The 11,970-nt window shown below is 48.7% G+C and overlaps 1 protein-coding gene across 5 annotated transcripts; it reads right to left on the bottom strand.

Annotated features, from left to right (window-relative positions):
- Positions 1-2,028: 2,028 nt before the first annotated feature.
- Positions 2,029-11,863, bottom strand: dgkq (diacylglycerol kinase theta). 5 transcript variants are annotated; one of them, XM_088371106.1, is made up of 24 exons: positions 11,062-11,863; positions 10,731-10,962; positions 9,196-9,275; positions 9,016-9,115; positions 8,337-8,422; positions 8,096-8,224; positions 7,808-7,967; positions 7,565-7,627; positions 7,379-7,479; positions 7,040-7,239; positions 6,864-6,954; positions 6,726-6,780; positions 6,591-6,652; positions 6,183-6,333; positions 6,071-6,109; positions 5,867-5,982; positions 5,020-5,171; positions 4,787-4,935; positions 4,385-4,560; positions 4,211-4,311; positions 3,947-4,093; positions 3,760-3,881; positions 3,533-3,685; positions 2,029-3,326 (listed from the first exon to the last, which is right to left on the bottom strand). In XM_088371106.1, the coding sequence occupies exons 2-24, from the start codon at positions 10,927-10,929 to the stop codon at positions 3,073-3,075; spliced, it is 2,886 nt and encodes a 961-aa protein (XP_088227232.1). In that variant the 5' UTR covers positions 10,930-10,962; positions 11,062-11,863; the 3' UTR covers positions 2,029-3,072. The 5 variants fall into 5 exon arrangements, with proteins under 5 accessions (XP_088227232.1, XP_088227249.1, XP_088227240.1 ...); XM_088371123.1 differs by having other exon boundaries at positions 3,770-3,881; positions 8,096-8,221; positions 10,731-11,863; XM_088371114.1 differs by having other exon boundaries at positions 8,096-8,221; positions 10,731-11,863.
- Between the last annotated feature and the right edge of the window lie 107 nt (positions 11,864-11,970).

Consider the following 11,970-nt stretch of genomic DNA (forward strand, 5'->3'; position numbering starts at 1 on the left):
TGCAAATCTCCATTCTCATGCTTGCTCGCCACGGGACTCATGCGTCCGCCGAGATCATGACACAAACACACACACACACACACACACACACACACACACACACACACACACACACACACACACACACACACACACACACGCACGCACACACACACACACACACACACACACACAAACACACACACACACACACACACACACACACACACACACACACCGTTTGTTGCCTTTGTTTTGTCACGTACGCAAAGGTTTGGGCAGCCCAGCTCATTTGCAGGATTTTCCTTGAGGAATCGTTTCAGTTCAATGTATCAGACACAGTGATCTTTGAGACGTCAAATGAAGTTGATAGGATTGACAGAAAGTGTGCAATGGAACAAAATGTCGTAGGCAGCTGCATGTATACATTTGGGCAGAAAAATCCTCCTTTGGCAGAAAGAACAGCCTAGAGAGAGGCTCCCAGTCAGCGTCCAGATTCTGCTGGAAGAGAACATTTTGACCATTCTTCTTTACAAAACATCTCCAGTGAGGAGTATTTAAGGTGGCCACTTGCAAGTTCTCCTCTTTGCACCTTCTCTGAATTCAGAGCGGCCACATTGGAGCCTCGAAACAACTGGCAAACGACCTGAAAGCAAAGATTGTTCGATGTCATGGTTTAGGACAAGGATACAAAAAAAGCAGCTAGCTCAGAGATTTTAGCTGTCAGTTTGGACTGTGAGTGAGGAGCATAGTAAGCAAATGGTATTTAGGTCATGTAATGTTATGTAATGCAAAAGGACCATCTGCTTAATAGTGATGTCATTTTTCTGTTGGGGTGCCCAGCTTTATGCACCTGCCTACTTTTCTTTAGGTAGTGATTGCACACTTTCTGTCAATCATATAAACTTGTAACAGCCAAAATAAATGAATGAATAAATAAATTAAAAATAATTTAAATTACATATATATAGGTATATAGATATATATTAATTATTATTTGTAATTATAAATAAATAAAAAGAATTTAAATCACACACACACACACACACACACACACACACACACACACACACACACACACACAGACTATATATATATTAATTATAATTTTTTTTCTCAGTTGTTCTAACTCATACATATGGCTAGCTACATAATTGTACCCTTGTCATAATATTTTGGCCACAGCAGGGAGCCAACGAGTACATCTTTTTTGGAGTCCAATGTACAATGTTTGTGAAAATGTTTGCGAGACATTAAGCCACATAGTCAAGCCCTCCGCGAGTCTGTGTCTGGTACATACACCGCACACCACGGCCAGGGGAATCCAGGGAAAATCTTGCCTCGGGCAACAAATTGCTCAGGGCCGCCGCCACTGCTGCTCCGATGCGCTTCTTCACCTCTTTTGCTCACTCTCCGTTGCTCTGCACCCCAAGTAATTGAAATCCTCTACCTTCTGGATCTCCACTGGCTGTAGCCTATTAGGATACGGATTTTAATTATTGATCTGACTCCAAATTGCGATCAACACTTAACACATCAGTTGCTATGTCCCAATCCACACACTGGCGCACCTAACAATTTTGCGAGTTCGTTCTGTCGAAGAGAAGACCAGTAGATCAATCAGACCAAATTGACCAATTGTTTATTCCTGACAAAGCGAACTAATACGGGCCTGGGTCCCGGGTCCTTCACACTAAAACTCGTGCGTTTTTGTGACCACCAAAAGACGACACATTCCTTCCTCCGGGTTGCCCAGTTTTAAAGAATCACAATATGAATATTAAAACATGCAAAATGATTGTGATGATTGGTCGATGGCCATCTCCTCCCTGTCTAGGTGTTATCGCTGAGGTCAGGCGGTTGGGTTTTCCCCGCGAAGCCCGACCACCTGGACGTGATGTTGTTCTCGTTTCTCACCGACCTTGAGGTGTTCTCGTCCGGTACTCCCTGTCTGGGCCGATGGCACGTCCTGTTCCACAACACTTCGAAGAAAACAAGTTCATGCAGTTTGCCTGCACATTCTTCGCCACCCACCAACCACACGAGCACTCCAATACTAGATATTTTATTGATATGATTATAAGTCGAACACAGCCTTAAAAAATATGTATGCAAACTGCCGAAAGCACATTTCCCTTTAAGCCTCACCATTCTACTTGGATCCCTCTCATTTACACAGTAGCAGATCTCGTCGCAGCCGGTCGGTCGGTCGGTCGGTATGGAATCCAGACAGCCATTTTCAGTTTGGGTGTCACTTTGGTCGACTACAGTCGCGTGTCAAGAAAGTAGTAGGTAAGGTGTTTTTTTAATCGAAGCCAAAAATTTGTTTGGTTATTGCTACAACGACCGCTTCTTCGTATTTTAAGCGGGCTGCCGATGGAAGACCTCAGGCGCACGTCATCGGCCTTCGTTATGTATCTTTTGATAAATGTCTTCAGCGGTATCGAGGGAACGTATGAAGATGAAAGGCGACCCCCCCCCCAAAAAAGGGGTTGCCTTCGACAGAAAATGTAAAAAAAAAAAAAAAAAAAAAAAAAAACGGAAGGAAAAAAAAAATCTGCATACAGTGAACGAGCGTGTGCCGCGTGACAAATAGTATATACGGTGCACAAGATGCACATGTTTAAAATGACGGCAGATCGTTTATTTAAGACGATTCTGTCTGGGGACCCCCGTACGAGAGCGGCCCCTCGTCGACATTCTCAAGTAAACATTTACAAAATAAAAACACGTATGTCTTTGTTTACGACTTTGCACGGGATCAACTTCTTTAAATATCTAGCACGGCTTTAGCAAAGCTACATCGGGATGGACCAAACACATCGGCGAGACAACATCCAGATGTCTAGTGGTCGGTCACCATGGCAACCACTCCTTCACATCAAGCCTTTCCAGGGCGACATCATTTCTTTTTAGCCATTGTATTCCTTTGTTCAGACAAATTGAGCGGGTCTTACCGTCACAAACTTTTCGGACAGTTTCGGTAACAACTTCCGCCTTCTTGAGAGAATGTCACACGATGGTGTGTGTGTGTGTGTGTGTGTGTGTGTGTGTGAGACACGTCTTTTTCAGCTGTTGTTACTACGAGAATTGTCATTGAACAATTTCTTTTTGCACCTGCAGCGCACTGGCATCGAGATTTGACAACATCACAGCCGAAGGCCACCCGAGGAGGCAGAGTTTTCCGAGCGCGTGTCCCAAGAGGCGGAGATTTCCGAGCGCCCGTCCCAGGAGGCCGAACTTTCTGAGTACCCCTCCGAGAAGGCGGAGTTTCCCGAGCACCCGTCCTTGCTGCCACCCGGCGGTGACTTCCCGTGCTTGTCTTTGGACTTTCTCAGCATGCGGACCTGGAGGTAGGACACCAGAGATCACCAAACCGCCCTATTTTGCTGAACGTGACCGTTCCTTTTTGCTACTATTGAGAAACATTGTATTAAATAATGGAATAAAGTTGAGCCCAAATCAAAACTCAGGCAGGTCATGCATTCCAAAATAATGCTCCTCGAAAGATTTGGCGCTGGGTGAGACGTTGGAGGCATGTGGGTGAGTAAACCTTGGGTCCAGCGGCGGAGATGATGATGTGCCCTGGAGGTTGCAGCCACGGCTCCCCGTCCACCTGCACGGGGAAAGCCTTCTTGAGCGCCACGCGCATGTAAGTTCCCTGGGCGATGCGAATGCCAGAACGCAGGCCGCTCTGCACCTGGCCCTGCGGAAAGAACGAAGATGTCCGTTAAGCTGCGACGGTTGCCGCGCAGCGACCCGGCGGTGGCCCACACGCACATCCGCTCACCATGTGAACCACTCCAGTGACGCCAACCGCTTCCAGCAGGCCGTCGTTCACGCTCGGCTTGCTGTAGCGGCAGTCTGCCTCTGAACCCCACAGGTCGGCACCGGAGCCCCAGCTGAGGACGTGCGAGGCGCAGGGTGAGGTCACGGGGTTGCGGGGTACGCGCTCATCCTCACTCACCTGGGAATATTGAGGAAGATGAGGCCCTCGATGTTGGGCAGCGCAACATTGTGTCCGTCCACATGCAGCTGGAGTTCCCTGTGCAGACTGCGGGTGGCGCTGATCTTCTGGAGGCCCACCTTGACATACACGCCCTTGTTGTGGAACCTGGCAGCCGATGGGCCCAACCCCAAAAAAAAGGCTGATGGGAACTGATCGCTTGGGGGCGGGCGGTGGTCACCGTTTGGAAAACACTTTTTTGGTGACATGATGATTGCGCCGTACCTGCTGCTGAACTTCTCAGGGTCGTCTTCACGGGCTTGGTGGAAGTCCAGGCTGAGCTCGGCATCGATGCCCACTCCAAAGTAATTGTTCATATGAACGATCTGCAACGATAAGGTTGACGCAGCAATACTTTTGCAGGGAATGCTCTGCTTCGACACAAGCAGGCGGGCACACCTTGGGCGCTTCCAGGAAGCCGTCAGCGTTGTTCTCGGCTAGGTCCTGCGCATCCAGCAGGATGGTCCAGCGGTCCATCAGAACTTCGTCCGCTTCGTCCACACAGGCCAGCATGTGAGACGGGTCTTCGCCACTGTAGCCAGCGCCCCAGCGCAGGACACGGGACAGGTCGTTACCTTTAGGAGGAAGGGTCGTATTTGATCGCCCAGGGTCCATGCGGACCACACTCAAGAGCTCATTTCGAGTCTCGCTCACACACACTCACACACACACACACACACACACACACACACACACACACACACACACACACACACACACACACACACACACACACACACACACACACACACACACACACACGTGCACTCGCATACACCCACAGACGCGGAGACGCACTACCTGTTCCGAGAGGCACGATGCCAACGGGCGGCTCCCGACAGGCCAGCTGGTGTCGCAGCTCCTCCAGCACACTCAGCACCCAGCCGACTGTGCCGTCGCCCCCGCAAGCCAACACCCGGAAGCTGGGAATATCCCGGAAGGCGTGGAGGCTGCGCACGTGCACACAAAACCGTCTTTGCAACTTGCTTCCCGTCTCAAACGTTAGGTTGATCACAATGCCACCAATGAGTCACCCCGGCAGCGGTCCACCGTTGGAGAGGTCAAAGACTTGGTGCGGGTTGAGAATCTTGCGGAAGGCGTACAGAAGCTCTTTGCCCTTCAGGCCGCCGCTCTTTGTGTTGACAAACACCAGCAGGGGCCGCACATCCTCACCCAGCTGGCTGAGCTGCAGTGGCACATCAAGAGCGACAGCTGGACCCATAAGTGTCGTTTGGATGCATACTGGCATTGGCCTTTTATTTGATTTTTTTTTCTTTTTTTTCTTCTTCTTCAATCAAAACTGACAGCTGATGAGACTGTCACTGCTCTGGCCAAAGCACTGCCCCGCCCACACCACCAAACGATTGGCTATTTCAATTATTTCTTCGGGTTTTCAGTGTACTTTTGGAGGCAAGCGGCTGACGAACGTCATGGACCAACGCAGTAACTGAATCGTTCACATTTTTTTGGGGCATTCCAAACACAGTGGATGTAACTTTAAAAACCCTTTTTTTCAGCAATCCACTCAATCAATCAATAGCAAACAACAAATCGACAGATTGATCCATTATCAAAATAAACGTTGGCTACATACATCCCTGACTTCTACGCTCGCAAATCGGGAGATTAATCGATTATCAAAATAATGTTGGTCTCCATGCCTGACGGCAATGTTCTCAACAGACCAACATGGCTCAGGTGTTGTGTCATTGTATTTCCCATTTTTGCCACTAGAGGCCCGCCGCTTTAGTCAACACATGTGCGTCACTTCGCGCTCCCTCTTACTCCCAGGACATAAAAGATTCGTGTGGAAAAACAAATCCCAATATGCACAATACACCTAAATGAAAATGTTGAATAAAGTGGGCCACATGACTATACCTGGATCTCCGGGATGACGAGCGATGTGAGCGATTTCTCTTTGACGGTCACGTCTTTGGCCAACATGAACACGCGCTCAGCTTCGGAGAAGCACGACAACTGCAATGCCACCGCGCCTGACACACGCGCGCGCCGCACAGAACCACACGCGCGCGCACACAGAACATGTAAGGGTGCTAACATTTACTATGGCGACAATCTCACCTTGGCTGGGGTACACATGGCTGATGTCCGCCAGGTGAGCTGCAGACAAGACAAAGTGACGTTGTCATGTAGACGTCGTGGCGTGTATGTGCGTGCGCGCGCGCGTGCTCACTCTTGACGGCTAGCTGCTCCTGCAAGAGCTGCCAGTACTGCTCTTTGGACAGCTGGGGGGGCAGCCCTCCGATCAGCAGCCTCACATGCACCGCTTGCTTCTGCCGCTCCACTACATAGAAACGAGTCTGGTTCATCTGCCGCAGAGACGTCTGGGAAACAAACGCGCAGACATGCAGAACATATCACATAACAGCCTAGAGTTAGCAGAGCTATGCTAATACAAACTGGTGTTGACACCCAATTTCAATCATGTCATATAATTGACCAAACCTCCCATGGCTGACATCTCATTGACCTTTTTTCACTCACATCGTTACTTTTACCTTCACAAGTGAATAGAGGAAGACGATCCACGCTAATGCTATCTGTTGCTAATAGCAAAAAAAAGAATCACTCCACGACTGACCTTCCTGATGTTGTGCAGCTTAGCCAGAATGTTCTGGTGCGGCATCAGCGTTTGCTTCTGCACTGAGGACGCAGAGGCCATGACCTTTAGTGTGCTTTGTACCTGGAGGTGAGCCAGCGGCCAGGCGTCACTGACCTTGTTTGCTGCTCATGACCACTTCAAGAAGGTCAAATTGTGTTGTGTCATCTTTCTGTAAAACACAGCAGAGCCTTGACGTTATCACGTGACGGCGGCCTTCTTGTCGCAAAAGGTTTCTACGCTGAAAACGCCCACTTGAAGCTTCAGCTGCTCCAGGGCCTCGGCGAGGACGGACGCAGCCGTGCTGTCCTCGGACACGGACACACTGACGTGATCCGGTCCAGAACTGGAACGCACACAGGCAGTCATTGACTTCCTGTTGTCAGAGGGCGGCGAGCGCGCCTGTCGCCTTGAAAAAGAAGCAGCCTGACCTGCCGCTTCCGTCATACACTCTGATGACCTCGGCACGGCCACCTTTGGCCCTTAGCATCCAGGAGTCGCCACCGCCCTTCAGTGAGCCGCTGTTACGATCCAAGATGTCGTCGCTATGGACGCGCTCAAGTCCGCCCGCCTCCTGCAGATGGACATCTTGAGGGTCATCTGGCAGGTAGAAGGCCCGCAACGCCGCCTCCTGCGCCGTGAAGCCCATATATATGTGACTGAAATGTTCACTGACGCGTGACTGAAATGTCACTGAGCATGTGACTGGTATGTTAACATGACATCTAACTGACACACATTTCACAACGCTTGACCGCGGCGCCTCCTACCAGAACTTCCTGGTTCTTGGTGGCTCTGACGATGGAGACGAGGCGAAAGTGACCACGCCTGAGGGCGTCGTCGCCATCATAGACCTTAAGAGACTGTTTGCCTGTACCGCAAATCCCACATCAATTAACATTGTTGCATATTCCATGCCGACATTAAGCCGCAAGTGCAGCCGAGCAACTACTGACCGTGCTCGGCCGCTGCTGGCTGACCATCTTTAGAGGCTACGTTGGTCACGTCATCGCTGTCATCTGTGTGAGATGTCATGAAGCTTGACTGAACAATATTACAATGAAGACAAAGGTGTCAAATTTTGGCCGTAATTCTGTTTTCCCTGCTTCTGAGTCGGAGACTTCATGGCTAGTTCGGATCGTGACAAATCTTGTGTGCAACGCAACATCAAGTGGCATTTAAAGAGCCACGCTTCATGCCTTCATCATTTCTCCATCTGCCGCCCTCCACGATGCGAAAGCAGTGGTGCTTGCTGAAGTTTCTGGATTGGAGGCGCACACAGGCGGGATGAAGCATCATGCGGCGCAGACGGCCCAGGGTGCACACCGGCGCCACCCTGAGGTGGCAGGCTGCGTGACACTGTGAGTGTAAAAAAAACAAAAACAAAAAAAAAACCAAGTGTCTACAGACAAAGAGCAAAGATACTCTGGACTTAAGTACTTGATGACTTCAACCCATAGGCACAACTTTGGAAAGGCGTTTCATACCGTAACACCGCACCACTCGCACCTCATCCCCGCCAGCACGTCTGACGAACTGCAGGAGCGTCGGCACAGATGGCAGCGTGAGCTCGACGCCAGGTTGCCCTCCCGCCAGTGGTGCTGAAACACGCCCTGCTGGAATACACCAAATAAGTGGGCGGAGAGCTCTCGTTGCCCAAGTGAAACACGGACGTGGGGCTTTTGTCGCCAGTGCTGGAAGTTGCCCCGGTGAGCGGCGGTCACTGACCTGCTGCCGAGTGCCATCTACGTGACAAAAGCGACAGTCGGCACACGTAAAGGCGGCGCAGTCGGCGTGCACATGCAGCTCGCACACTGAAAGCCGAAGGATAGCATCTCTTGTTAGCAAGTGCCCTTAGCATCCAGGACAAACAAATATGTTGAGGTGCAACAATTCATCAAATTATTGACAATTAGTGATGGATCAAGAGTTTTACCTAGGTTGGCAGGAGGTTCAGCCACCCACGCCCCCACAAACATACTAAATTCCATTCATTTTCCACCGCTTATCCCGAGTCGGGTCAGCAGCTTCAGCTCGGAAGTTCAAACTTCCCTTTCTCGAGCCACTTTGTCCAATTCATCCCTGGAGGATCGCAAGGCCTTCCCAGGACAACCGAGAGATGTCGTCTCTCCAGCGTGTCCTGGGTCGTCCCCCGGGTCCTTCTTCTGGTGGGCCAATACAATCTATTCGTTGTAACCACCGTAAGGTGTCTTTTAAGTTGGGCTTCATCCACCCTGTTTGCCATGGGTGACCATGAACTTAGCTCGTAGGATCACTCCACCACGACTCATGGAAAGAAGTACTAGATTCATCAAGTCATTAATTAATGAATAGTTGCAACTCTTTTTTTCTCTCACAACCCCCTGTGCACCCCCCCTGACTGCAGAGCCACTCGCATCAGGCTGACCTTCACAACGAAGAGCATTATTTCCCTCCGTCTGCTTCCTGCACACGCAGCATATGCGCCTCTTGTGAGTGTCCGGACCAAAGCAGTGAGCCACGGGAACCTGTAACGGGGTAGCGTGGACACGGACGGCGGTGGCATCATCATGTGATGTCACTACAATGACAATAATTTGCTACTGACCCGTACTGCAGAGGGCATCATGCTGGAGCATAGCGAGCAAAGTCTCTTCAGACATTTCTCGTGACACATCAAGTTACACGCTGATGACAAAGAAAAAGAGAACATACAGTTTGTATCCTCATAGAAGTCGATGACAGCTTTAAAACAGTCCACACCTACCAGAACCTCTGTTCTGGTAGGTGTGGACTGTTTTAAAGCTGTGTCACAATGTCACCATATTTTAATCAAAACACAAATTGCCATGGCAACACAAGGCGCATTTCAAATACAACAGGCATATTGCCATGGCAACCGAAGACATTCAAAATTACACAGATTGCCATGGCAACACCCCATTTAAAACAACACAAACCACCATGACAAGATTAACACATTTTGACACGGCAACACAGGAAACATTAAGGACACATTAACTGCAACAAGTAATGCACATTTTGAAACCACCCATGTTCCCATGGCAACGTATATTTGAGGCCCAACATACGTATTGCTGTCATTATGCAAGTGACAGCTTCAACAATCAATATGGATTGTGTGAAAAAAAAGATACACACACACACACACACACACACACACACACACACAATTCCACACTCAAAGACTTCTGTTTCCATGACGACCAGAAGAAGTGCATGAGAACTGCTTCTCACATAGAGAAACACACTTTCACCTGCTCCTCCTATGAAGACAGGCTTATGATGGAAAACGCATGAGAAGGTGTGAGTTACCAATTACAATGTGAAAAAAATTGTGGTCAAAACAACTAAAGGCCAACTGACAATATTTAAAGGGGCAGTTGGAACATGAATGCAGATGCTGAAGACGTAATTATAGGAGAGACATTTGAAGGCGTTGATAGACACCGTAGGAAGCTTTGTCCGTATGAGCGGACGGCCATTCGTAGCAATCGGCCACCACACAAGCGAGAGAATATGGATTAAAAAAAAAAGATTGGCTTTTAAATGTAAAGGTTTGTAAATGTCTTTCTTATAGTGAATAACTGTTTTGAAAGGTTGCTGTTTGAACATATAATCAATTGGCGCCTTGGCTTGACTGTTGCTCATTGTTAAATATTGTTAATCTGTGTTTTTAGCGAGCTTTACAATGATAAATTGGATTAAGATGAAGTCATAACAATCTCAATATTTATTAAAGCCGTGGGGACGTTGGGAAGAATTATGCACATTTTCACTGCTTTGAAAGAGTCGTAACATTCTCAATATTCATTAAAAGAAAATCATTCAGGTCATTGAGATCAAGTTTCAAAAATCTGCATGACAATGTTGGCCTCATGTCACACAATTTTTGACATTTTACACATTACCAAAGAGGACATCGAAACACACTATAATAAGAGATTTAGAGGGGGCATCTTCCTTGACAGCCAACATAACACCCATTTTAGGACAACGGGGAGCAATTAGAAAACTTTAGGAGGGACCTTTAAAAAAAAAAAAAAACGTGAAGACCGTCAAGGCATTTGAGAAAAGTGTAAACTGATTGTGGCGGTCTGTCTTCGGCATGTTGTGCTGTACCTTCACACAGGAAGCCCAGCAGCCCCCACAGGAAGTCGCTGCAGTGGTGGCAGAAGGTGGGCTTGGTGAGCGTCACCCTCTTGAAGCTGTGACCCAAAGCCCGAGCCTCCTGTTGGCGTTTCTTGGACCGCAGTGGACTCCCCGTCGCGCTCCAGCTGCCGTCCGCAGCTTCCACTCGAGCCGGGCTGCCGTCCGCCATGGCTCGACTAACCACGTCACGTCATACACGACGCTATTAAAAAACAAAAGAAATGTCCGCGGCCATCACGTTCGAAGCCAACAGTCCAACACGAGTGATTTTGGGTCCAGGAGGGGATTCTTTTGGATCGACCTGTGACGTCGCGTGCCGCCGGCGTGAGTCCCGCCCTGTTTGCTTCACACTCACGCGCGCTACTGGGTCTCTGGCACGCGCGGCGTAAGGTGTCACTTCAAGAATTCAGTCGTGGCCGTGGGCACGTAATGTAATGCGCGTGCACGCGGCCGGCGCTCACTACGGCGCACGCGGAAGTTAACAAGTGGAAAACGAGCTGCTACTTTCGCCTTCTTTGCAGTGTTAAGAGACGTTAAAATACGTTACGTTCTTCCTCCTTTTCCTCATTATTTCCAACTTGAGGTATTTTACCACCTTTCTTCGTTGTCTTTAGCACATTACGTACTAGTACACGTCTTGTTGCACCAGACGCGGTAAAATGACGTCACTTGTTTAAGATAATTTGCATGTTTTGATTTTGTCTCAGGCGCTGAAATGAAATTAGGAGACATTGCCACCAGATGTCAGTGTTCGTCCGCAAGTATGAAAATTGACCGTGGGCCCGATTTGGCCCGCGGGCCGGACTTCAAGCAAAATGAACATTTTTGGAACTTTTCTTAAGGCAGACCAAGAAAACATATAATTGTGGCAGATCAGAAATTTGCATTGTTGTTCTTCCTACGACATTCGCTCTTGTGCTCCTCTGCTTACTGTTTTTCTTTTCTGGTTTGTGTGGAATATGATTGTCTTGCAAGGGCAGCCCTATGACTAGGGCAGACTAGGCCATTTTAAAATATATATTTTTTCTTTCTAAGTTGCTGTAACTCATATAAATGCATATTTTGATATAATCTAAAAGGCGTCCTCTATTTTCTAGGCTTTAACAACTATGTTTGGGGCATCACAACAAACACCTTCCAGCTGACTGTCTTTCGGTTTAGCCCAGCAGAAGATTCTGGCACGTTGTAGCTGCTGTCAGCGCTGTTTACG

The sequence above is a fragment of the Syngnathus floridae genome, chromosome 1 (assembly GCF_059516105.1).
Source record: "Syngnathus floridae isolate MCC-2025c chromosome 1, RoL_Sflo_1.0, whole genome shotgun sequence".
NCBI lineage: Eukaryota > Metazoa > Chordata > Actinopteri > Syngnathiformes > Syngnathidae > Syngnathus > Syngnathus floridae.

Bases quoted from the DNA above. Each gene is read 5' to 3' on its own strand.
- dgkq (XM_088371106.1), bottom strand. From the start codon at position 10,929: ATGGCGGACGGCAGCCCGGCTCGAGTGGAAGCTGCGGACGGCAGCTGG. The intron at 6,955-7,039 runs GTCAGGCTGCTT...TGTGCGTTCCAG, and splicing joins GTGTATGACGGAAGCGGCAG to TTCTGGACCGGATCACGTCA. The intron at 3,686-3,759 runs GTGCGTGTGGGC...TTCTTTCCGCAG, and splicing joins GGTTCACATGGTGAGCGGAT to GGCCAGGTGCAGAGCGGCCT.